Below are 24,877 nucleotides of genomic sequence, written 5' to 3'. Positions count from 1 at the left end.
GGATCTTTTAAGTAATTTTTCCAAAAAAGATAAAAATAATTGCACTTTTTAAGATTCAAAATTGCCTCTCGCATACAATTTATTTACTTCGAATAAACGGACTCCATAGAAGAAAGTTGTGCCTTTGTTTGTAGGACTTCTATATGCTTTTCTTTCTCATGTGAAATGGATTTTACCAACTAGCCTTGCAAATGGGATTGCAATGGCTGGAAAGGCAGGAGAGACTCTTTTCTTTTGAATGAGATGAAGGACAGATTTGAGGGTAAAAAGAAATAGAGTGTTTCTTTGTCATCCACGCCACTGAGGCCAGACAGTTATTCTTGATTCTCTAGCTGATGTATGTGCGAGGGCTGATTTCTTCAAGTACACAAGAATTTCCATGGAGACGGAATTGAAGGATGTTCTTATAATGGGAGAGGAGGGCAGCTTGAACCAGAGTTGTTGATGGGGATAATTTCTTTTTTTTTTATAAGTAAAATTTATTTTTTAATAGAATAAGACGATCGAGTAGACTAATCTACAAGCGAGAAAAATATAACACCACCTTACTTTGAACACAACGACTCCTATCTAAATTAAGGTCCTCTAAAAAAAAAAAACCTAGGAACCACAGACTTTGTTTAACTAACGCTGTTACGATGATTTAATATCAACAAATTGAATGACATACGTACCAACAGGGGAACTTTACTGTACTGATGAGGCTGGAAAGTCCCTTTGAAATAAGCATTCCGAATGTGATGTATTTCTTTGATGTATGATAATAGGCTTCTTTCTGTAATCTTGACCCTGAAAGCAAATAGGTGAGCAGGTAATAAGCCAAACACAATGAATACGAAATTCTGCATTCAGTAGACAAAAAAGTTCCAAAAAAAATTAAGGAAAAAGACACCGACCTGTTGTTAATGAGGTAGTTTTTTTTTTGGTTCCCCCTTGGAAAGTGTCCATTCTGTATGAATTTAGCCCCTTGACCTTGATGATTGACTCCGCGAGTAAGATGACGACAACACCTGTATGAGATAGATTTTAAAAATATGAAACAGGAATAAGTGGAATTATATAACTAGCATAGACAGGTAATGATTCGCCCGAGAAGAATATTAGATAATTCTCGATTTCTGATCCTGACATACAATCCCATATGATGAGGGTATTTTGTTACTGTTATTGAGGTTATTTTTGCAACATAATCAATATTCTCATGCAGCTAATGTTTGTGTGACAAGGTAAGGATGCTGTACTAGAATTATTAAAAGAAAAATAGACGAAATTTTCATCCTCATTTTGGTGCAGCATCAAGAGTTGCAGAGCGTTTTCCTGGAATGTCGATTCCTGGGTTGGATTGGAGTCTACACAACTGACACCCATCATGTGGTTATGTTCAATATCATACCTGATACATCTTTGGTCCCTTCTTAAGTAGGTAGCCAACACTGTTCAAGTTATCCACAAATGTGTCAATGTCTGGAACTCTCAAGCTGATCCTATCTGCCAAACTGTATATTTCCTGATACACAATAACATGTAAATAGCCTACATTTTTTAAGGGGGGGAAATTTGTTAGAAATAATAAAGAAGCAATACTACTTACAGAAATTGAAAAGCAATCTTTTTGCGCTAATTCTGATTGTTTATTAAGTGCACTTAAAAATCGTTTTGCCTCTTTTTGCTGACTCATCCCACCGCTTCGACCAAAGTCCACAACACCATGCTCGTCTACATATTTATCGTACAATGATTCTTTCATTATCTCAACAACATCCTGAAAAAATAAATAGGGGTCATGTAAGGGAATAATCCAATAAAGTTTAAAAAAAAAAAAAAAAATAGGGCTTTGAACAGGATTGGCTTATCTGGTTTGGTTTTGGAATCTCAACATTGGTTCTTACTTCATTTCTATTTTGACCATAGGATTATAATCAATTTTGCCAAGTAACAGCACTGCTTGAATCATAGCATCTTTGAACGATAATAAAACACTGTTCACAACCATATATCTGATTCACTTTTTGCATAAACTCCATACCTTTCCATCCATCAATTTTGATAGGTTCTTTCGAGTTTAAGAACTCAACAGGTAAAATCAATTACTTCAACAGAGAGAAGTTGGAAACTAAAATTCCTCTAAATGCCTCCTATAGTTGAGCCCTCATCGACACGCCTCATTTCTTCACATTCCTATCTCCAAATACCTCAGCTTAGTTACTCAATTTGGAGATCAGTTTGCTTGAACAAGATCATGTTCAGGTGGTGCACATTCCATAACAACAGGGAGGATTTCTTTTACTGGCAAAAACAAAAGACTAATGGCCAATATAGACCGTGATATTAAATGAACTTACTATTAATAAAATATTTGCTTAACAAGATCAGGGTTTGTATACAGGTGGTGCAGATCCCATAACAATAGAAAGAACTACTATTAATAATGTGTTCCTGCTCTATGAACTCACCAGAGCATCTTGGGCTGTAATTTCTTCTCTTAAATCCAACCGTGCTCGAGCTTGTGCCAGCCTCACTAGACTTTCTAGCTGACGTGCTGTTATTGGGGTACCATCGGCTGAACTACTATGATCTCTCAATCGCAAGTAAAACTTCTGTATAATTTCTGCCGCAGGTCTTGACATCCTACCCATAATAAATAAATGAACAAATAAAAGAAAATCAGGCCATAGACAACAGAAGCTAATCACTGAATTTTGCATGGTATGCATCACTTCCAAGTCACCTAGGGAAAACAAAAGTCCTTGCATAAGCAATATATTTGCGGAGAAGTGGAATAGGCAAGGGAACAAAGTCTCTGTCCTTCGGGTCAAGTCTCAACTTTGAAGCTAAGGAACCACTTTTTACACCCAAATCGATGTCTCTATCAGATTGCAGTGCTGTGTATTTTATAGAAACAAAACATGTGCAATGTTATATAAAAATTTGTGGACAGTAATTTGATGCACAATCAAGTAACCACACCAACCTCTACATAGCTTCTTTGGTGTCCGTGAATGCTCTCCATATCCTGCATGAAGCTGCTCAAGAGACAACACCATGGTGTCTGTGATTTCATTAAGTGAGATAAGCATTACATAAAGGGGAATACTTCGGGATAGGATTGCCTTGAATTGTGGTTCCCAATCCTCGGTAAGTCTATCATAGTGATTCCCATCTTGAATAAAAAATTAGAAGAATGCATAAACAAATCATCATTGAGATGAAGATGCACCACAGTCACAATGACATATCCATCTCTCTATAAAACAAGATGTGTATTAACACATTTTTGATGCATTAAGCCCAATCCATGTATGGTGGTTAGAAATGGTTACTTACTGACATAATATGTTCCGAAAGATGCTTATCCAGCAGTTCGTCTGGTCTGTCTAGTAAAATGAAAACCAAATCAAATCGCGAGAGGAGAGCAGCATTCATTTTCAAATTCTCATTGACGGTTTTTGCACGGCTGCAGTGGGATTCCGGGTATTAATTCTTACAGAAACTAGAATTAACAAGTACTACTCCACAATGGAAACTGTTATTATCTATAAATTTATAGTCCAAGAAAAGAATATTTAACAGATCTTAACAATGAATCTGAATACACAATAAAAATATATTACTTATAATGACCCCCAACAGGGTTGGCTGCTGCTAACACAGAAGTCCGTGCCGATAAACTTGCTACAAGTCCAGCCTTTGCAACAGAGACACATTGTTGCTCCATCGCTTCTAGCAGAGCCTAGGAGAATCACAATAATTAGTGAACACAAAGTCTTTAATCTAAGAGAAAAGAAAAGGAAAAAAAAAAAAACTTTAATCGGTATTTACATAAACAAACCTGATGTTCTGCAGACATTTTATCAAACTCATCGATACAGCATAATCCACGGTCTGCAAGTACCATGGCACCTGTTGGCAAATTATATATTATAACTTGCTCAAATTATTAAACATTACCCTTTAAATGCACATGCACAGAGTTCACAAAACTTCAAAAGTCTACTGAATAATCGATATCCATTTCTTTTCTTTTCAAAAATGTCGTCAATCCTAGGCATCACATTGGCTATTGTAATCGGAGGTTGAGATTGAATGAGTCAACACTTCCCCCACATAGTTAATTAGTGGGAACAGCAAATATTCCACTGCAACTTTAGGTTGTAACTCAATTAGAGCTTACACACCAAAATGGATAAAAAAACACTTGGATCACAAAGACACTGAATTTCACCTATTGCAAAGGCTACTCATCAAAATTCAAATTAGCAATCCCTGAGGGTGCTCAATTATCATGATATGATTAGTTTTCCCTGCTAGCCACTTTTTGGTCACTATTTGTAGTGAATACATTATGGATCCCCATGACTCTCCAGTCTCACTCCAATAAGATGAAAAGCCTCAGTAAGATAAGACTACTGTACCATGATTAAGAGTTGTATACAATGTAACTGAAATTGACTCCAAGGAAAAACTTAAAAGCCGTACAAGCACATCTTCATTTTCCATTAAAGAAAACTTGTATGAAAAAAATAAAATCCCTTCAAACGAAAGTTACCTTGTGGGACATCAAATAATCTCTTGATTATAAAAATTATTTTAGAATAATAACATGCTCGAGAAATATTCTTACAAGGTCACTTCCATATTTTTTTAAAATAATGATAATAATAATTGAAATCTGTTGAAGAAGGCTTTGAAGAAAAACAAATAACTTTAATCCTATATCCTCCTTTTGATCAGACTTCGTCAGGCAACACAATTGTGTTTTTCTCCAATGAAATTTATGACCATATACAAATGATAGTGTTTGAAAACTAGTGAGAGTGCATATTGTGAATTTAACAACTGGGAGAGGATGGATATAAATGAAATTGTAAGCTTTATGTGTACCAGCTTCGAATGCATAGTCACTAGTCATATGATCCTTCACAACAGCTACAGTAAGCCCAGCATTTGTTGTTGCGTTACCACACACATAGATACCTCGTGGAGAAACAGCTGCAGCTGCTTGCAATAGTTGGCTCTTACCTAATCCAGGATCACCTGGCAACATGACATTCAGCATTGATCATATCCATCTCTTCTGATCCATAGTTTCTAAATAACTGCAAATAAATCTCTAGTTTTTCTTTTTTTTTTCCTTTCAGTATACAATATCCCAAATTGCAATTGTCTTTAAGCATTCACAGAGATAATAATCTTAAGTCCCATGGATAGAGAAACCAAAATGGCTCATGAGGAAGTTAAACTCTGTTACTAGGAGCATACCAACAACAATGACATGGATGTCTCCTCGAACAGGCACCTTGTTCTGATCCATTGAATGCTTTCGTACACCTCCAAACAGTGCTAGTGTAATCCCGGCTTGGAAAATTGATTAAACAGACAAGTTGACAATAATAAATAAACAAAAACAAAATACAAGAATGAATAAACAATGGATTCTCACATAATTCAGGAAAAAAAGATGTGACCAATGGTAAAAAAATGATGTATGTAGAAGGCTACCTTTAACAAGCTCATGTCCATAGATGGAAGGACAAATAGATTGAAGTATTTGACGGAAGACATCCGAACCATGCTCCTCTGAGAACTTAACAATAAATTCCAAATCCCTTGGAGAAAACGAGTATAAATCAAACAGCTCCGTAGCTCTAACATCAGCGCTAGTATCTTGTAAATCCTCAGGTAGAGATTGGGACTTGGTGTTTTTTATTGAAACTGCTTCTAGATATAAATAATATAATCCTTGATTCTTGTTTTTTGACTTCCCTGAAAAATTTAAAGTTTTCCTGAGCTAGTTCTTTATATGGTTTTAAGTTAGAAGGAATTGTCGCAAACCATATTAAAGTACAAATACCTTCCTATGCACTACTAACATATATTATATCCACCAATGAGAGAAAATGCCATTCTTAGACCACAGGTTACAATGCAACTATAAACATGTCATAATGGAGCCATGAAACAGGTAAATTTATATAAACATTGTCAGGAGCTAAAATAAAACTGCCGATAACTTCATAAGCATGACATGACCTGCCAATGATTTACTCAAGAATCGCGTCATAGAAAAGTTGGTGTATATAGAGCATGGCATGTAACATCACAGATCTGAGGAAGCAACAAATAGAAACATCGAATATGATACAAGGACAGTAGAATGTTGGGAATTATAAAATAAAACATGCATAAGCCCAGAAATTACATGAGCTGTTGAAATAATACACAAGACCCAATTATATTGAAATCTCACTACTCATTGGTGCACTTTTGTCCAACCTTTCTTGAATTTGTATTAACTTGAATGTCTAATTCCTCAAAGGTTGAATCAAAAAAAGCAAGAGATTAGGGCAATAGTGATTTCATTGGAAGATGGCCAAATCTTAGAAAATGAGATATACAAATAAACCAATACAAAATCAAAAAATTGGGAGATAGCAAGAGTGCACTCCAAGGATTGGTTGGATATTTGTATAACAAAGACAAGGGCGCATGTATTGGTGTCTGATACTAACATAAAGTATCAAACATGTTGAACTCCAACAACTTGATACTCTGACCCATCCATATAGTTTAATCCATAGGGTGAGAGATACTAAAATCATGCAAACAATATATAAGTATTGGGTCAGGATCCCTTGACTCATGGAGAATGACTCGTGAAAAAAACACATGATCCCAACCGTTTAAACACAAAATTCAATGGTTGACATTTATCCTCAGGATAAGTATCTCCTAGATTTTTGTAATCGAGATACACATAAAAATGGCTGACCCAATAGCAGATTCCGCAGCTGCCACCATTGGAACCAATGAAGCAAATGATTGACCTATCATATCATCCGAAGAAACGGAAAATACCAAAAAGTTTAAATTCACAGCTAATAACATTGATTCAATTGGCAGGAAGGCATACAAGATCGCCTGTCCCTGCAAGCCATTAGTTCCGACTGTACACGGTCCCATCATACCAACTGGTTGCGGAGACAAGTTCAAGGACGAAGATCCTACAAGCGTTGTACAAAAATTGGCGGTTTGAATCCATCTCCAGAACACTCGACTGCTTTGAAACAAGGAGGGGCTGTTGTGATTCTACGATTTAGAGCATTACCAAGATAGCTAGTTAGCTCCTAGTAGCTCTTAGTAGATAGTCAGGCTTGCCGTTAGTCCGTCTAGCGCCTTTCGGTTGGGGTCCGCCCCGGGGGTTAGACCGCTTGGGTTGTATTTGATAGTCTCAAAGGCGGGGGCTGGGGCGGGGGGGGGGGGGGCACATTCGTGCTTGCCGCAGGGAAGACCTCGAAACAGACCAGCAGCTACATTTAGAGAGGGACGGATCTGTTTGGACTACTGGCCCTGTTGGTTGAAGGAATGATTGATCGTTAGCCGATGCTGGTGGACCGATAGGAGGAGATGGGTTTGAATGTTCGCCCGTACTGGCTTTGCGGGAAGGGGAAGGGTCTTTTTCGGTGGATCCTTCTTGTTCCTGTTTAGTTCCCTTCGTTTTGAAGTTGTTTCTATTTCTACATCTGTTCTTTCCTCAACTGTTGGATTGTGTATCTAAATGGTTGGGATCATGTGTTTTCTCATGAGTCATTCTTCACGAGTCAACAGAACCCAACCCATAAGTAACAGCCTATAAAGCATAAATGATGACTCGTGATGAATAACTAAAACAAAATATTTGTATAAATTAAAATTTTGTTTGAAAGATGCATCCCACGTGTGATTACACTAACATTGTCCGACATGGCAAAGTCTTGGAAAATGGAGCGTTCTTGTTACACAGCTTGACGATACATGTTCCTGTTAGAAGTAACTCTCTATATCTATATGTTTACATCTGTGTGTGTGTGTATTTTGACAAGAATGACTAGACAAGAGCAATTTCTAATGCATACCTCCTCCAACATCTATGTAATTGTTAATTACTTTTATGATTCCAGTAACGGTCACTACATCCCCAGGTATGCATGCATCAACAAGATCTTCAGTCAGCTCACACTCCACAGTTCGAGGTACCCTGCCTTCTTCATGATTTTCAGACTTCAGCAGCTCCTGAAGCCTAACAAGAAAACAGAACACCGCTAAGATTCCAAAAAATAGGTGGATTAAAGAACACTGAACTTGACGGGGGAATATATACTTACCTGATTTTCTGAAAATCTATGGGTTTAGCTGTGGATCTGATCGGGTTAAAGGTTCTGCTCTTGCAACCATACAGAGCACAACTTGCTGGTGGAGAGAATTTTCCATCAGGAAAGAAGCGTGTAATTATAGTTCCACACTTCGCACATGCAAAGTTCATTTGTACCACTAAAGGCCTGACAATGCTCACTTTGACTACAGTACCACGCACTGACACAAGCCTACCTGTAACATCATTGACTGATGTCATCTAGTTTTTTCTTAATAGATATTAGCTTCGATGGCTAATCAATATTGGATCAACAGAAACTTATAAAATAATAAATTAAAAGGTGGCTTACCAATATAGGCAGCTTTTAAGTTCTTCAAAGCAATCATTGACTCAGGGTAGTTATGCAACCGAATGTTTATTTTCATGCCATCGTCCAACTGGAAGTTCAACCACTTTGGTAGCAGAACCTACTTACAGGTTTAAAAGATAGGTAGTCCAAAATGACGGTATAAATTGATTGAAATATGTGAACATTCTAAAAAAGCACTCTTTTTTCAACTCTGTACCTTGTGAACTGCAGCACCCATGCATAAGAGAGCTTCCTTAGGTGCACTGTCTAGGGTTGTATAAAATTCCTCAACTTCACATATTTTTCGAAGTTGTTGGAGGTCAACTGGCAAAAAGAAGAGGCCACCATCATCCTTTACCTATAAATTGTCAAGGCAACATCAACTTCTTTTGATCACCCAAAAAGAAAAGAAAGTTCAAAAACTGAAGACTCCGGTGGAGGTGATTATAATAAAAAATAAATTTTGATTATTGAAAACTGAAAACATTGAACTAATCAACAATACTAAAAGAGGGGCTTAGACCCATAGCTCAGTTGGTTTGACACCTTGCAAAGCAACTTTGAGGTCACGGAAGTCCAACTTACTCGTCTAAAAAGAATTAAGATTTAAATTAAAAACAAAAAACAATAGCAAAAGGATGGAACAAATTGCAATGTTTTTTTTTTGATAAGCAAAGATTCATTAAAACAAAAGCGAGATTGGGTGAGATGACCAATCAAGCAAAGACCAATACAAGAAAGAACTACTCAATAGCAATACAACACACCCTTTCCCAATTACCTATAAAATCTTCAACAACAAAAAACCTAATTCCTTGAATACCTTAGACCAAAAAAAGACAAGACCCAAGATAAACAAAATTGTTTCTTTACAATCTTTCCTTTTTTCCATCGAAGGTGCGGCTATTTCGCTCTTTCCAAACTCCCCAACAAATTGCAAATGGGGTGATGCTACACAATAGCCTCTTAGCACTGACAAAATAAAAGTCAAGGGGAGCCCAAGAAGCGAAGAAATCCTTTACCGTTCTAGGCATACAAGTTGAAACTCCAAACAAGCTAAAACAGTGGCCCCAAATCTCAAAGGTAAAACTACAATGAAGGAGAAGATGATCCGAAGATTCCCCATTACTCAAAAACAACAAATTGCAATGTTCGTTGACACAATAAGTTATATTTACAGCATATTTATTGGCAATAAGTTGGAAGAAAAAAAATCATGATGGAAAAGCACTCATGAAGAGCCTAGAAATGAGAGTTTTTCATTCTCAAGTGTGTAGGAAAATGGTGGCACTCTCCATGCACCAATTTATTCTATTTGGTTGTGAATTTTAGGCTTTCAGCATCCCTATAAATAATATATTAAAAAAAAGTACTTCTAAGTACTTATCTCTTATTATAGATAAGACTTGAAGAAATTAATCCAATTCTTTCGCCTCTCGGCTGATCTCCTAATTACCAAATTGATTCATCAAAGATCTCCAATATGTAAAATTCACTCCACATCAAGGATTAAAGCTCAGTTCTATTGTACTAGTTGATAAACACTGATACGGATAAATTTCAGTGACAGTTGGCATTAACAACTATTCAATCTATGAGTAAATGTTATTTGGTTGGCCAAGTGTGAACAAACACGTCCTAATTCCAACCATCCACATAAGAACAAACTTACGAATTCTTTATTCTAGGTTTCACAACTAAACAAATTCTGAAGTTCTTAATCTGCCATCTAATTAATTGAACATATAAAAGTAGTGTTGAATTAGAACTAATGGAGATTCCAATATTCAAAAAACCATCCAAGATTCATAGAAACATGCATTCCACCATTTAAACGAAATCAAACTCCGAAAAGACGGTCAACAAACACATCCTGCTTTCAACGATCCGCGTAAGAACAAACTTTGAATTCTATATTCTAGGTTTTCAACTAAACTAATTCTGCAGTTCTTGATCTACTAATTACTTATTTGAACATATAAAAGTAGCTTTGAATTAAAACTAATTTATTAAAAATAAAAAACATTCCACCAATTAAGCAAAATCGACTCTGTAAAGACGATCTAAGCAATAAAACTACAGATTAATAAACGAACAGGATCCACAAAAAAAATAACTCGAGAGTGTAATTCGATGTGAAAATGAGAAAGAAGAAATAAACCCTAGAATCGAGATTTCGAAAGAACTAATTTTGCAGAAATAGAGAGATCTGAGTTGCTTGTACCTGAGAAACGATATTTTCTCCTGTTGGAGTAGAGAAGAAGTGAGCGAGGTTAGTTGTGAGCTTGAACCATTGATGGTCCACGGAGAAGTCGGTTTCGGGGAAATAGATGGGCCAGAGCTCCGCAAAGTCGCTTGAATCCATCGAGTGTTTCTGCATTTTCTCGGCTTCGGCTACGTACATTGGTCTCGGATACGGGTACGGCTATTGTGCGTTTCTGCGAGTAAGGTTCTCTCTCTCTCTCTCTCTCTCTTTTGGGCGCGAAACGAAGGACGTGTAATCTTTTAGTTCGAACTCTGTAACGCGCCCTTTCCTTGGAACAATGGAAAATTCGAGTGTCCATCGAACGGCTGAGAGGAAAAAATGTTTTTTAGATCATCGTGGGCTGTTTTGCCAAACAGAGATTTTTGCTAACGCCACCTCAATTCATATGTAAATCACCGAAGAATTAGCATGGGCTGCTGTTAGTAAAAGTTGGTATGGCAATAGAAACTCGCTTTACCAACAGATGGGTTGAAAAATGAAAATTCTCTAAATAATGTATTATTTATGGGTCCCGTTCGCCACCCTTAGTTTTACCACACACTTTAACAAACGCGTTTTGTCTTACATGGGTTAGAAGTTTCGGAATGAGCTGATTTTTGGTGAGGATGATCTCTATGGTGAGGAGATCATCCTCACCAAAAATCAGCTCATTCCAAAACTTCTAACCCCATCAAAATTGATTTACAAAAAATGGACGGTCCACGATTTTTCAACGTGTAAACATGGGGCTAAACATTTCAGAATGGGCTGATTTTTGGGGAGGATGATCTTCTAATCATAGAGATCATCCTCACCAAAAATCAGCCCATTCCAAAACTTCTAACTCATGTAGGACAAAAAACGTTTGTTAAAGTGTGTGGTAAAACTTAGGGTGCTGAACATTTCCCATTATTTATTGCGAATTAAGATATTTTGGTTAAAATGGGAAAAAAATTATAAAGTGAATTGTTTTAACTATAAAAGAAAAAGTATTTACTACTTGTAAAACAGAAAAAAAAAAAAAAAAAATCTCACTTTTCTTAATGTTTTAATTCCAAAAATAGTAAGACAAATTGAAGGATAGACAATGACAATTCTGTTTATGGGGGGGATGATAAAGATGTTTCCTACATTACTCATATGTGAAACTATCAATGTAATTTTATCAATAAAAAATTTTATATAGTCATCCGATTTATCATTTTTGAAATTAAAATGAATAGTCTATTGTTCGTGGGAAAAAATTCCCAAATCATTTAGGCTTTTAATTATATATTAATAATATATGTAGAAGGTTTTTTTGGATCTCCCATTCCTTATAAATATGTGTCCCTTGATGTTTGTAGTCCTCAATTTTCGTGTTGTAATGAATGCTAACTTTTGTCGTCTTCTCTGGTGAATTCTTCTTTTTCAATTGTCTTTTTCGTTGGTTTCACGTGAAAAGACATCGGTATGGTGTCAGTCAAAAGGTCTCTGACGATTAAGTTAGTACTTGATATAAATGTAAAGCAAAATGAAAAGTACAAAAGTAAGAGAATTTTTGTGTGGCTTGTGCTTTGAGTTTGAGTGAGAGAAGTCTTGTTATTTATAGTATTGACTTAAAAATACAGAGCATTAAACTCAAATGTAACTACTTCCAACGTTGTCTTCCATTAAATTTAATTAAAACCCATGATGTCATAAGGGCCTTAAAGCTCTACTCCACGTGATTTTTGTAATTGACACAGGGGTGACTTCTACTTTGTAATTGCTTAAACTTAGTGACTACTTAATTCTCCTAGTTGACTTAGTTATGCTATGTCCCTGATATTTATCTTGGCAGTAATAGTGTTCTTTGGTATTCCTTGATGATAATTCCTTCTTATATCGCTACTTAGGTAGCTTTAAGGATAAAACTCGTAAATTTTGGAAGGCTAGACAAATATTGAATTGTAGATACGTGAATTTCGCCATTACGACGGTCACATCTACTATGATTTGGAGTCGCTACCATTCATGTTGTAAGTAGGTGTAAATGGTCACCTGGTGTGCATTTTTCAAAAAATGACATTTTTGGCATATGGTGACTCGCGGTGGATAAGGATTGATCAAACCTTGAGATCTGGGGTAAGCGGCTAGGTTGGAGAAAAGGGAAGGTGTTAGGCACCCTTTTCTCCCCGTCAAGTGATAGTAACCTCAAAGAACTCGGTCATTTTGATTTAAAAAAGTGAAAAATAAAGTGTCACGTGTCGTGCATTTGTACCCTAAGTAGGGATTTGTTCTTGGCTTGATCATAGGGTCATCCCATTGATGGAGATGCTCCTTATAGACCCTTAGACTTGAGATCCATTCATTCTAAGTCATCAAAAAAAAAATGAAGAAGAGGGATGAGGAGAAGGTAGAGAGAGAGAGAGGGGGAGTGTACTATGAACCCACCTTGAAGCTTTAAAATCACTTTTCTTTCTTTCCTTCTTCTTCTTCTTCTATGCTTCTTAGGTCCTTGATGGATTATGAGAGTGAAATACCCTTTTTTAGAAGATAATATGAGAGAGTAGTGGAGATAAGTAGAGAAGATGGATTTTTTTTCTTAGTGAAACTTGGTGTGGAATAGTAAGAGATGATTGACAAACTTGGTGGGAATTGGTAATAGTGGTTAAGAAAGGATTGATGATATTTTTTTTGGAATGAGAATTGGGGACCATTTTTTGGAAGAGGAGGGTGATATTTATAGATGTTTGGAAAGTATTTAGGGGTATAATGGGGTGAAGGGTTGAAAAATGGATAATGGCATTGGTTTTGGGGGTGGAGGATATGAAATTTTGAGAGGATTTAAGGGTAATTGTGTAATAGGTGAAAATGGGTGATGTTTAGATCCTACCCAAATTCATTGGGGTAGAGTGTTTGGTGGGGTGAGATGAGTGGTGGTTGATGGAATGAATGAAGGTGTAAGGAAGTTGTTTAGAGAATGAGTGTTTGGTTGGTTGAAGAGGTGAGATGTGTAGATTTAGGAGAATGGGCTATGTAAAAGGTTGGTAGATTGGTTTTTGGAAGGATTAAGGGGGTGAAGACATGTGGCAAACATGATGAGAGAGTGAGATGATGAGATTGATTAATTGGTTGATGGTGGTTGTTTGATTAGAGGTGAGATGTGTAGATTTAGGAGGATGGGTTATGTAAAAGGTTGGTAGATTGATTTTTAGGAGGATTAAGGGGGTGAAGACATGTGGCAAACATGATGAGAGAGTGAGATAATGAGATTGGTTGATTGGTCGATGGTGGTTGTTTGATTAGAGAATAGGGTGTGGGTTAGTTAGTTGATGATGAGAGGGGTATGGGTTGAGATGATTTTGTTGAAGTATTTTAAGGAAGGTGATGGATAGAGATATAGGTTGTGATGTAGGTGATTGATGATGTTAGGGAATAATGATAGGTTATGATGTGTAGGTATGAGTTGTGATGTGGGTGGTTGATGATGTTAGAGAATAGGGATATGTTATGTTAGGGTAGGGTATGGGTTGAGGTGATTTTTGAGGGAAGTGATGTGGGTTAGATGAATTGTTTAGGGAATGATGATGGGGGTAGGTGATTAGATGAAGGAGGTGGAAGGGGATGATGACATGTGTCATCTTTTGATGTTGAGAGGGTGATTGGTTGATGTGGGTAGTGGTTAATGGGTTAGGATAATGAATTAGGTATGGGTAATGTCTTGTGGGCTTTGAATGTATTGGACTTGGATTTTAGGAGAGTTGTAGGTTATTTTGGCTTGGATGGGTAGGGTTTGTTTTGGATTGGATTTTGAGAGTGGGTAGGTTTTAGGGTTTAGGTGATATGGGATTAATTTTATATTAGGGTGTAAGGTGAAAATTGGTTTTTGGATAATTACAGGTTTATGGGCTTTGAATGGGTTTAAGGTGTTTGTGGATTTCGGAGGTGGAGAGGTGGAAGTAGAGGAAGGGTAGGCATCCCAAGTCTCACGTTTTTAAATATATTTTTTTTAATTTTTTGAGATTTTTGCAATTGTTGATTCGATAAAAAATGCCACGTGTTGGCAAATCGGGCTTTTTAGGTCCGTGAGAGAATTTTATCCAAAATTTGATATTTTTTGGATGCATGGGCGGAGCGGTGAAGGTTGGACAAGTGTAGGATGGCTCGAACCCCTTTAGTGGGTCCCTTAGACCATTGGGAGGTCTTAGGGGCCTCGGTTCAATCAAACTGTCACTTTTTAATGTTTTGGGCCTTTGAGGTCCATTGGCCAATTTTGTTGAAAATCGATGTTTCGAGTGGAGCGGGGTAGATGGGAGCATACCGAGTCCTTTTGGTGAGCTCAATAACCCGTTGAGAGGTTTTAGGGGCTTTGATTTTGGCAAAGATGCCATATTTTGATGAGTCGGGCCTTCGAGGCCCGTTGGCCAAATTTATTGAAAAATTATTGTTTTTGGGCCCTTTCAAGTGAGGGCCCGTTCAAATTGGAGTGTCTATAGGAATAATACAAAAAAGGGGTTTAACCTCTTGTGGATTTTGCTATATCTTTTGAGATGGTGAAAAAGAATTGGTTCCTTTAAGACGTCCAATTGCTTTTAGATGTGATTAGGAAGGATTGGACCCCGAGGAGGCCTAATCACTTTTGGGATATAATGAAGAGGGGTTGGATCCTTAAGGGGCTGAACCACGTTTAGTTTGGATTGTCGAGGAGTCGACTTCCTTAGGGATTGAACCACCATTGGTTTAAAACATTGAGGGGTCGACTTGCTTTGGAGCCAAACCTCATTTAAATTGGGACATAGATGAGCCAATTCCCCTAAGGAGCGAACCTCTTTTAGATAAAAACATAAAGGTGTCCACTACATTAAAAGGCCCGAGTGTGAAAGGAAGGGAAAGAAGACATGAACATGGGGCCGAGCCTCCTAAGGTTCAAGAGAGAGGACGGGTCGGTTACTATAGAGGAGTTGAACTACCTATGTGTAGAGGGAATAGGGGTTGACTCCCGTAGGGGACTAAACCACCTATCCGATTGAATGGGTGTAGAGTTGAATCCTCGGAGGGGCCAATTCTTTTGTTTCTTCCAAATGGTCTAGATTAGATTAATTTAGTTGTGTCGGATTGAGTTAGATTGGATCCACTTGCATCAACTTAGTTATTTTTTTAATCCCTAGGAATTAAATATTTTTTATTCATACAATATATATTTTCAATTTAAATAATTAAAACATTTTCTAAAATAAGGTAAACTAAGAGATGCTTCAAAAGATTATAAATTTATTAAATATTTAAATCATGAAAATTTAATTATTATATTAAAAATGTAAATATACATCCAACAAGTCAATTTCAATGACAAATAACACTAAATTTTCTCTCTCCTCCATGAAAGATATCAAGATGACTTGACAAAGGGACAGCTCTTGAATTTCTCAATATTGTCTAAAATGGGTAAGGGTATTTGCATACTCCTTTTTTGGTCATCTTACCCGCTTAAACATAATTTTCTAAATTTCTTGCCACACCTACTTATTATTATTATTATTTTCTTCTTTCTTCAATAGACTAACTTTTGCTTGATGGAAAGTTACAAAAAACTTTCATTGCAATTCGATGGGATCCTATCGAATCCATCAAAACGGATTCGATAGAAATTTATTGATTGAGACATTGTATGAGCCTACATAATCCTTTTAGGTAGATTGATGAATTTGGTATTGATCCTCCGAATGATGCTTTATTTGAATTTTTTTTTTTTCGCTACCAAAATTTTTGAGCAACACTTAGTTTAGGAGTCTAGATTTTCACGATCATTTATAACCTATTTTGTAAATTCTAAAGGTATTACTTCTTGTACCATGAAATTTTTGTTGAAACATTTATATAGATGCATGGAAAAAAAAGAAAGAGAGAGAGAGAGAGAGAGGGAGGAAGAAGAAGAAATAATAAAAAAAAAGAAGAAGAACCAACCACACTTGGTAGAGTCGTGCTGGGGTGACACAAGATTTATTGTGATTCTCACAATTCTGACATGGAGATGCATACCTAACCGTAGATGATTTTTACTTGTATCACGAGGATCTATGAATATGTGCACATCCCACGTAAGACTTGTGAGAATCGCAGTAAATACCTTGTGTCATTCCAGTATTTTCCCATTTGGTATGGAATGATGGGTGAAAACAATCAAGTGGGTGCAAATAGCGTGCCGCGTTTAAAACTCATTGAGTCACGACTAAACTCTAAAGTCAAATCTACACGTTTGAAGTTTCTAGTTAACTCGTTTGAACTTTTAACTAATTTAGTGGACATCATGACGTGGATAAGTTCTGGAACAGTAGATCTATACACCTCGGGATATACGATTCTCTAATACACTTTTTTTTCTATGGAGAACTGCCATTGTGTATCTCGACGTGTTCAGATCTACAGTACCCCACTTGTCACGTCATGGAATCATTTGAGTATGCCACTGGGCGAGTCATATTATCATGACTCATATTTATTTTAAAATAAAAATAAAAATAAAAATAAAATTTGTATTTATTTATTTATCAGTTCGTCGAGCCACGTGGCATTCTGCCTGTTGACAACAAATTCAAGGAAAGGTGGAGAGGGGTTTGGTCTCCCGACTCCTAACCGGTGTCGCAGCAGTTAAAGAGGCAAATCTTAACCTCTATTCTTCCTAAACGGCGCCTTTCATCCAACGCTTAGTAACTCAACAGGTACGCAACCTCCTTATATATTTCCTAAATTTTACAGACATTCGGTTAGGGTTTTTATTTTCAAGGATTATAAGGATATAGAAAACAGCATCCATTTTTATTTATTTTTGGATTTGGATTTGGATTTGGATTATATTAGGGTTTTCTTCATGTCTGCGAATCCATCCAAAGATCTCAACTTGAACTTGGATGCTGTTCCCCTCGAGGACCAGGACGAAATTTCCAGGGTTACAGTTACAACCAACGTTTCTGTATCTGAAACCCTAACCGAGGGAGGAATCGATCAGGTTAGGGTTTCTGGCGGAGGAGAGGACCTAGTAGAATCGTCAATCGACGGTTCGGATGATCGTGTTGAAGGGAATTTGAAAGAAGTATCTGTGAATGAAGGTGGTGTTGATGAGAATGAAGGTGAGCGGTTCGATGCATCGGTGTTGCAGAAAGTTGGTTCTTCGGAAGTTGAGGAGCGAAAAACCGAAACTGAAGTTGTAAAGGTGGAATGTTCGATGAAGATCGTTGAATCACCGGTTGAACAAAACCAAGTTGTTGTAGAAGTTTTGAATCCATCATGCCTGGAAGAGAACGGAAACTTCGAGGTTGAGACAGTTGGTGGAAGTACAGCTGTAGGTGTTGAATCGTTTCCAAATAGTGATCCGAGGAGGTCTTCTATGCCAAATTTAGATACTTGTGAAAATATTACTCATGCCCAAGATGAAAAACAAGAGGCAGTTTCCAAAATTGATGAAGTGATTTCGAATCAGATAGATGGGGATGAAAGATTGGACTCAGATTCCGTTGAGAAGAATATAAACAGTGGACCTTCTGTTACAGTTGATGCAGATTCAATGGCTGAGATTACCGAAGGAGTTGCTGAAACTTTTAGGCCTTTGCAGGATTCGAATCTAGATTCAGAGTTTCAAGTTGCAGAAGCCTGTATTTCTCCACCATGTGAAGACCAAAACATGGGCACTGGTGATTCTGCTGGAGAGGAGAATCAACCTATGGAAATTGATGTTAAAACAGAGGAAGAAGGCGGGTCCTGTAAGCAGGAACAAAATCAAATCGAGGGATCTCATGTTTCTGAAGTGAGGCCTATTGAGCTTAGTGGAAACGACTCCAATAAGGGTAGTCTAGTTGTTGATTTGAACACCTGTTCTGACTCAGTGGGTAACCAGAACGTTGCAGACGAGGTTGTTAAGGAAGAAATGTGCCTGCCCGATGAGCCTTGTATTGAAGGAGTCGAGGTTAAATTAGTAGGAAGTGATATTGATGACGACGCAGCAAATGATGCTACAGATGTTAGTTTCGATGAAAACCCAAAGATAGAAATCACAGAACAGGATACGTCGTTTGAACAATGTGAAGATGATTTTTTTGTTCCTGATATGGTCTGGGGCAAAGTGAGGAGCCATCCATGGTGGCCTGGACAGATATTTGATCCTTCAGATTCATCAGAAATTGCAAAAAAGTATCAGAAAAATGACAGATTTTTGGTAGCTTATTTTGGGGATCAAACATTTGCTTGGAATGAAGCATCATCATTGAAGCCCTTCAAAACACATTTCTCACAGATGGAGAAACAAGCCAATTTGAAAGCTTTCCATGATGCCGTTGATTGCGCTTTAGATGAGGTTTCTAGGCGGGTAGAGTTGGGGCTGTCTTGTTCTTGCACACCAGACGAGGCCTATGCCAAGATAAGGACGCAGATTATAAAAAATGCTGGGATTCGGGAAGAGGCATGTAGAAAAGATGTTGTGGACAAAACCCTAAGTGTTACATCATTTGAACCTGTTAAACTCGCCGAATATATTAAAGCATTAGCAATGAACCCAAATGGCGGAGGTGATAGGCTTGAACTTGTCATGGTTCAGGCTCAATTAGCGGCCTTTTATCGTTCGAAGGGTTATTCTCAACTGCCCAGATTCTGGGTATATGGAGGTTTACTGGAGAATGATGCCGAGCATGCAACTCCAGTTTCCAAGGCAGAAGAGCAGGAGCCCTCTCGAAAAAGAAAGTTTAGAAGCCAAAATAGTTCGGAGGATGCTTTGAATCCTAGAAGAAAAGAAAAAAGATTGTCGGAGTTGATGGATGGGAAGAGTTCTTTGCCATATGGTGCAAATGGTGTGAAGGGTGCCAGTAAGTCTGCTTCACTATCCTCTCACAAGAAGCATAAAGACATTGATTCCTTTTCTGATAACTTGGCAGTGCAAAGTAGGAAACAAATGCTTTTGCCATCAAGAAATTTAAATTCTGAGTCTCCTACTCCACTCAGGGTTGGAGAACGCATCCGAAGAATTGCTAGCCAACTGGCTGGTTCCCCTCCACTCCTCAAACATAAGGTAGATGATGTTGATGTTTCCCCCCACACTGCAAAGAGATCCCATAAACAAAGGGTAGTCATTCCAAAGGAATACTCTTCTCCGGATGAGTTGTTATCACAACTCTGCTTGGCTGCGCGAGATCCCATGAAAGGTTACAGTTTTCTGAATATCATAGTTGGTTTCTTCACTGATTTTAGGAATTCGATCAGCCTGGACAATTCCAGCTCTGGGAAGAAGAAATTTGGTGGTGGTAAAACTGATGCTAAAAACAAAACACCGTCCAACTCGAAGACCAGCTCGGCCGAAACATGTAACTACGGGAATGACTCCTATTGGACCGACAGGATTATCCAAAGCAGTCCTGAAGAGCAACCGTCGACCAATAATCAGAAGAGAAAAGGAGACTCTAAGGATAGCCCCTCATTTGAATCAAAAAATTCTCTTGAATTGAATCCCACCATTGACTCTGACTGTCCTAATATTGAACCAGGTGTAGACGATATGAATGGGAAGTGTGTAGGAGATTTATCCCCAACAGCACTAATACTGAACTTTACTGAGGCAGATTCTATTCCTTCAGAAACGGATTTAAATAAGATATTTAGTCGCTATGGGTCTTTGAAGGAATCAGAAACAGAAGTAATGAGGAAGGCCAAGCGTGCCAGAGTCATTTTTGAGAGGCGTAGTGATGCAGAAGTAGCATTCAGTAGTGCAGGGAAATTCAGCACTTTTGGCCCAGCACTTGTCAGTTATCAGCTAAAATATTTGTCGTCAGCAGTATGTAAAGCTTCTCCTCGTGCCACAGCAGAAGGCAGAAAAGACGTGAAATCCTTTGAGGGTAACACAAGTTGAAATCTTCACTGTTGGGAAAGGAGTTGGTTTGGAAGTTCAGGTATTCTTACTGTAGCTCCTTTCTGTATTTGATTGATGGAAGTTTTTTCCTGAGAGATGCTACTGGCTCCCCCACTTTTATTTATTACACCTCAATTAAAAATAAAGAAAATAAGTGAACGGTTGAAATTTAGTAAAAGCTGGTGTCCCAATAAAAGCTCTTTTTTTGTTGCTAGATTTCTATTTTTTGGGTTTAGGATTTTTTATGAGCCTAATCATAATTTTAAACAACTACTGAAATTGTTTGAACGAGTGTAATAATGTTTTCATTCATGGATTTTGTGTTTAGATGGGAGAGTTTATGCAACTCGTAGTGTTGTTGTTGTTTCGTGTTTTTTCCTTCTGTATTTTCCCCTTTGATATTGATATTTATAAAATCGTTGTACTTATAAAAAAAAGAAGTAAACCTTGATAATGTTTGAAGAGTTTGATTTAATCTTTAATTGGGTGGTGATAAATAATTCACGAAATTGGGGTGCCAATAGCAGCTCTCTTTTTTCCTCAAAGGAAATCTGTGGCAGTGGTCACCGGTAAATACCATTGGTAAACCATAGAGATGGCTTACCACCAACATGTGATGCTAGACTTGGCCTCACATGCAAGAGGTGGGGTCCACCATCTGATGAGTCTCATCCTAGGAGATCCTCTACGCAAAGTTGAAAATGACCACTTAGTCCTAAGTTCCTAACCATAGAATCCATTCTTGTTTTTGAGATTAAGAAAAAAAAGGTTTATTTGATCAGTTTCAAGGAAATTTTTGCTAGGGAGGTCTCTTGGTCTCTATGAGAGTCTCAGATGCAGGACCCTACGTTTGTGGGATGCATCTGAGACTCTCATAGACCAAAAGTGGTACCGAAGAAACCCAAAGGTCATGTGATCATAATTGTTCAGTTGAATCGAATTTTATATTGGAATCTCTTAGATGAAACCTGTCAAATGTTGGTTTCATCCTCATCAATATTTGTGCTGTCATGCGGTCACGAACCATCCTTACTGTCTACTTGACATGACGTTATGTTTCCTCCTTTTCCTTCATTACGCTTTTTCTGATGGTGTGTTATCCTAATGTTCATTTATACTATTTACTCAGGTGGAGATTTAAGAATAATGCCAGATACCATGCAAATTGTTGGCTCTATCAGAAAAAATGTCAGTCTCCAGCTGAGGTAGGGCAATCTGGGTTCCTATATAATTTCTCATTTTCTTTTTCCAGTTCATTCTGTTTTGTATGTTAACTAGAGATACTTGTGGCCAGCTTTCTCTTTCTTTTGAAATTTCATGACATTGTTAAGAACAATATTTACTGAAATTTAGTTGATCATTTTTGTATATTCTTTGTCCTCGATTAAATAGAATGTTTTTAAATTTGGAAATCTTATTGCAAGACTGGAGCGATGTTTTCATAATTGAAAATAGGATTTTAAAATCATTAGGAGGATCATTGGACCGTAAGATTCAAAACAAGATTCCTATCAAGAAGTTTGCTAATGTAGGCTTACTGATTATTTTGTTTTCTGGTAGTCAACATTAGCATAACGTGTAGTTCCTGATTTCTTGTAGAGGAGCCTCTGATGTAGATTATCATAAAACAGTTAAATTTTATAGTTATACTTTTTTTTTTTCCTTGTAGTCAAGTAACGGCCACTATAACTATCGCAGTTTTTTAACACTGTTCTGGTATCGACATCTTCAAAAATAACTGTAATTATCATCCCCTGCTAATTAACACAGTCCAATAATGTTATTGAAAGCCTTGGGGTGCAAGATGAAGTAAACTATCCTAATGTGATGTATTGAGATAAAAAAAATAATTGTTGAAATAATAAGTAAATATATTATGATCTGAAACTACCATAAATTTAGAAACACCAAACAAATAGTCAGTGAAACAACCCAAGGAAAGAAAATTTCCATTTAATATGACAATGAAAATGAGAAACAACCCAATCTCTATTTAATATGCATTTTTCCCCCTGTTTTGCTTAAAGTTTCAATGTGGACTTGGGCAACCTTCTTGAGAGGATAACTGGGGATCGTATTACTTTGTGTTTGTACTTACATTTGATTGGTGAGCTGCTGCATCCACAGTTGCCACTCTTTGCTAACCATGTAAAAACACTTGCAGCATCTTAGAAAACCGCGCAAGGGAGATGTGAGAAAGTTCAAATGGATCCAGTTTTTGATGTCGATGCAAGTAGACGGAGCTTAAAAGGAACAGAGAGAGAGAGAGAGAGCGTTAATTTAGACTAGACTTTTAGAGGATTGCGTTCAAGATCAGCTTTGGGCTTATTACTGATTTTGCTGATTTACTGAACACTGGACGCTAACCCAGATATAGTTTGTCTAAGTTTTGTTTTCCTGCCCTTTTTTGTGTGGATATCTTCTTATTAGACCCAACATCTGGATTGAGTGTTAGAAGGAAGAACCAGTGCAGAGATCTCCTTGGTAGCTTTATTTTATGTTTGTTGACCCATCTACTGTTTATGTACTTGGATGCTTTTTTGTTAGTCCTATTTTAACTTTCTTCTGGACTTGTACGTTTGCATAAAATATAGAGATGACAGTTAGTCTCCTTACTCGTCTTGCTGTTTGGTTTGATTTATGGGCTATGGTTCATGGTTAAGATATTTTATGTTAGTAGACAAGAGTGTGTGTATGGGGAAGAGACTCTCATTTTGAATTCATCGATTCCATTCAACTCTCTCATTATATATAGGTGACTCCGAAGGTGGCACATGTGCGCTTAAAATAAATTTGTTGCCGAACCACTTTCTAACCTAGCCTCTCTCATTATAATTGTAAAGATAGATATAAGTGTTATTGTAAGTAGTTCATGGAATCGGATCTATGGCACTGGATTGACGACGAAGTAAAAACTTTATTATTGTTATTTTTATTTTATTTATTTTACTAGAATTTATTAGAGGTTTGCAACAAGGCTAGGAAAGTAAATAAATAAATACCAAAACGGGTATATAGTTCTTTTGGGTTTTTGGTGGGTTATACCTTAACATTGTTCCATTGGGCCATGTTAACAAAATCCTAAGTTCTTTTGGCTCCTGAGTATTTCTTGCTCGTAGGCTTTTCAGTGTGTGCCACGTCAATCATAGTAAGGGTAATTTTGTAAATAAGGGATAAATCCAGGATTTGAGAGCGAAATAAATTTCTCACTCATCCATAGAGAGTTGATGTACCGTTTCTAAGGACTAGGTCTAAGCTTGCTTTTGAGTTCATGTAATATTCAATCTATGTTTTTTTCCTTTCTTTCAAAATAGGAGGTAAAGAGGAGAAATCCCAAAAAGAACAGATTTCTTATAATTTAATGTCACTAAGGTAATTTTTTGTAGTCTAAAATATTAATTCGAAAGATTTTAAATTTGCAAGAGACTTTTAAATTAATATAACATTAAAGATTAAAATGATATTTTTGTAATTTAAAAAATAATAATTTTATGTGATTCTTACTAAGATTATTATTAGGGAGGTTAATGGGTCTATTTCAATTTGATTTCTATAGGAATTAGAGCTGTTAATTTTTCTTTGATTCTAGTTGTACTGGTTTTGGTTCTCAAATCAATAGAATCAGAAGCAAAATTGTCAAATAATGTCTCTTTATTTGGTTTCATTTCTTGGGCTTTATCAATTCCCATCAATTTTGGTTCTAAATCATAATCGATTTAAAAAAAAAAAAAAAAAAAGGACCCAAAATCTTCCCATTGGTCTGATCCTGGTTAAATGGGTGTCAACAGTTCACAATTTTATTCTTTTTTATCAAAAAGTTCTTAATAAATTTAAGAATTGTGCTGGAGTGACTTCAATATTGGAATTCAAATGGATAGGAACCATAGATGCTTTTTCACTAATATCTCGAAGAAAAACATCTATGATTCCCATAAACTTTCACGTGGTAGTGTGCGATGTAAGTTCCAATCTTGAGGTCATTTCAGCATTATTCCAAATATTTAAATGAACTATGAAGATTTTAGTCGAAGAAGTTCATCTTACGCCCTAAAATCGAAGCCCAGGTCCAGGCCCAAAGATAAGCCACGTGTCACTTCCTCCTTTGTAAGTGGTGTGAGTGGCCGCGTGTCGAATTAACAGCCTACTCTTCTGCAACACTCAAACGAGTTATTCCTTACTTCGCAAGGGAGAGAACCGCGGGCTCCGCTGCTTCGCAAGTCTCTTTTTTGTCGGAACCGAAATTTTCGCTTCTCTACCTCCTTATGCCACGTGCCCAAACATTACGTCTAGCATCTATTG

General features: G+C 37.0%; 2 protein-coding genes across 2 annotated transcripts; one reads left to right on the top strand and one right to left on the bottom strand.

Annotated features, from left to right (window-relative positions):
* Positions 1-454: 454 nt before the first annotated feature.
* On the bottom strand, positions 455-11,052 carry MCM8 (minichromosome maintenance 8). The gene is made up of 18 exons (XM_086445392.1): positions 10,705-11,052; positions 8,698-8,838; positions 8,481-8,598; positions 8,142-8,364; positions 7,893-8,056; positions 5,500-5,763; positions 5,260-5,355; positions 4,882-5,034; positions 3,830-3,900; positions 3,612-3,730; positions 3,325-3,454; positions 2,972-3,023; positions 2,729-2,882; positions 2,454-2,628; positions 1,592-1,762; positions 1,394-1,507; positions 897-1,010; positions 455-789 (listed from the first exon to the last, which is right to left on the bottom strand). Exons 1-17 carry the CDS (start codon positions 10,882-10,884, stop codon positions 960-962), a joined length of 2,376 nt encoding a protein of 791 aa, XP_086301518.1. The 5' UTR covers positions 10,885-11,052; the 3' UTR covers positions 455-789; positions 897-959.
* A 6,217-nt stretch (positions 11,053-17,269) lies between these two features.
* On the top strand, positions 17,270-23,193 carry LOC147399855 (PWWP domain-containing protein 5-like). The gene is made up of 4 exons (XM_086445390.1): positions 17,270-17,408; positions 17,548-20,618; positions 21,708-21,783; positions 22,743-23,193. The coding sequence occupies exon 2, from the start codon at positions 17,558-17,560 to the stop codon at positions 20,576-20,578; it is 3,021 nt and encodes a 1,006-aa protein (XP_086301516.1). The 5' UTR covers positions 17,270-17,408; positions 17,548-17,557; the 3' UTR covers positions 20,579-20,618; positions 21,708-21,783; positions 22,743-23,193.
* Positions 23,194-24,877: the final 1,684 nt, after the last annotated feature.

The sequence above is a fragment of the Akebia trifoliata genome, chromosome 6 (assembly GCF_017979445.1).
Source record: "Akebia trifoliata isolate Shusen 1 chromosome 6, ASM1797944v1, whole genome shotgun sequence".
In the NCBI taxonomy this organism is placed as follows: Eukaryota; Viridiplantae; Streptophyta; class Magnoliopsida; order Ranunculales; family Lardizabalaceae; genus Akebia; species Akebia trifoliata.
This window is presented reverse-complemented; position numbering and strand designations above follow the sequence as displayed.

Excerpts from the sequence above, each read along its gene's own strand:
- MCM8 (XM_086445392.1), bottom strand. The coding sequence starts at position 10,884 with ATGTACGTAGCCGAAGCCGAGAAAATGCAGAAACACTCGATGGATTCA. Across the intron at positions 8,839-10,704 it reads GAGAAAATATCGTTTCTCAG|GTAAAGGATGATGGTGGCCT; the intron begins GTACAAGCAACT and ends GACAATTTATAG. Across the intron at positions 8,599-8,697 it reads TGGGTGCTGCAGTTCACAAG|GTTCTGCTACCAAAGTGGTT; the intron begins GTACAGAGTTGA and ends ACCTGTAAGTAG.
- LOC147399855 (XM_086445390.1), top strand. The coding sequence starts at position 17,558 with ATGTCTGCGAATCCATCCAAAGATCTCAACTTGAACTTGGATGCTGTT.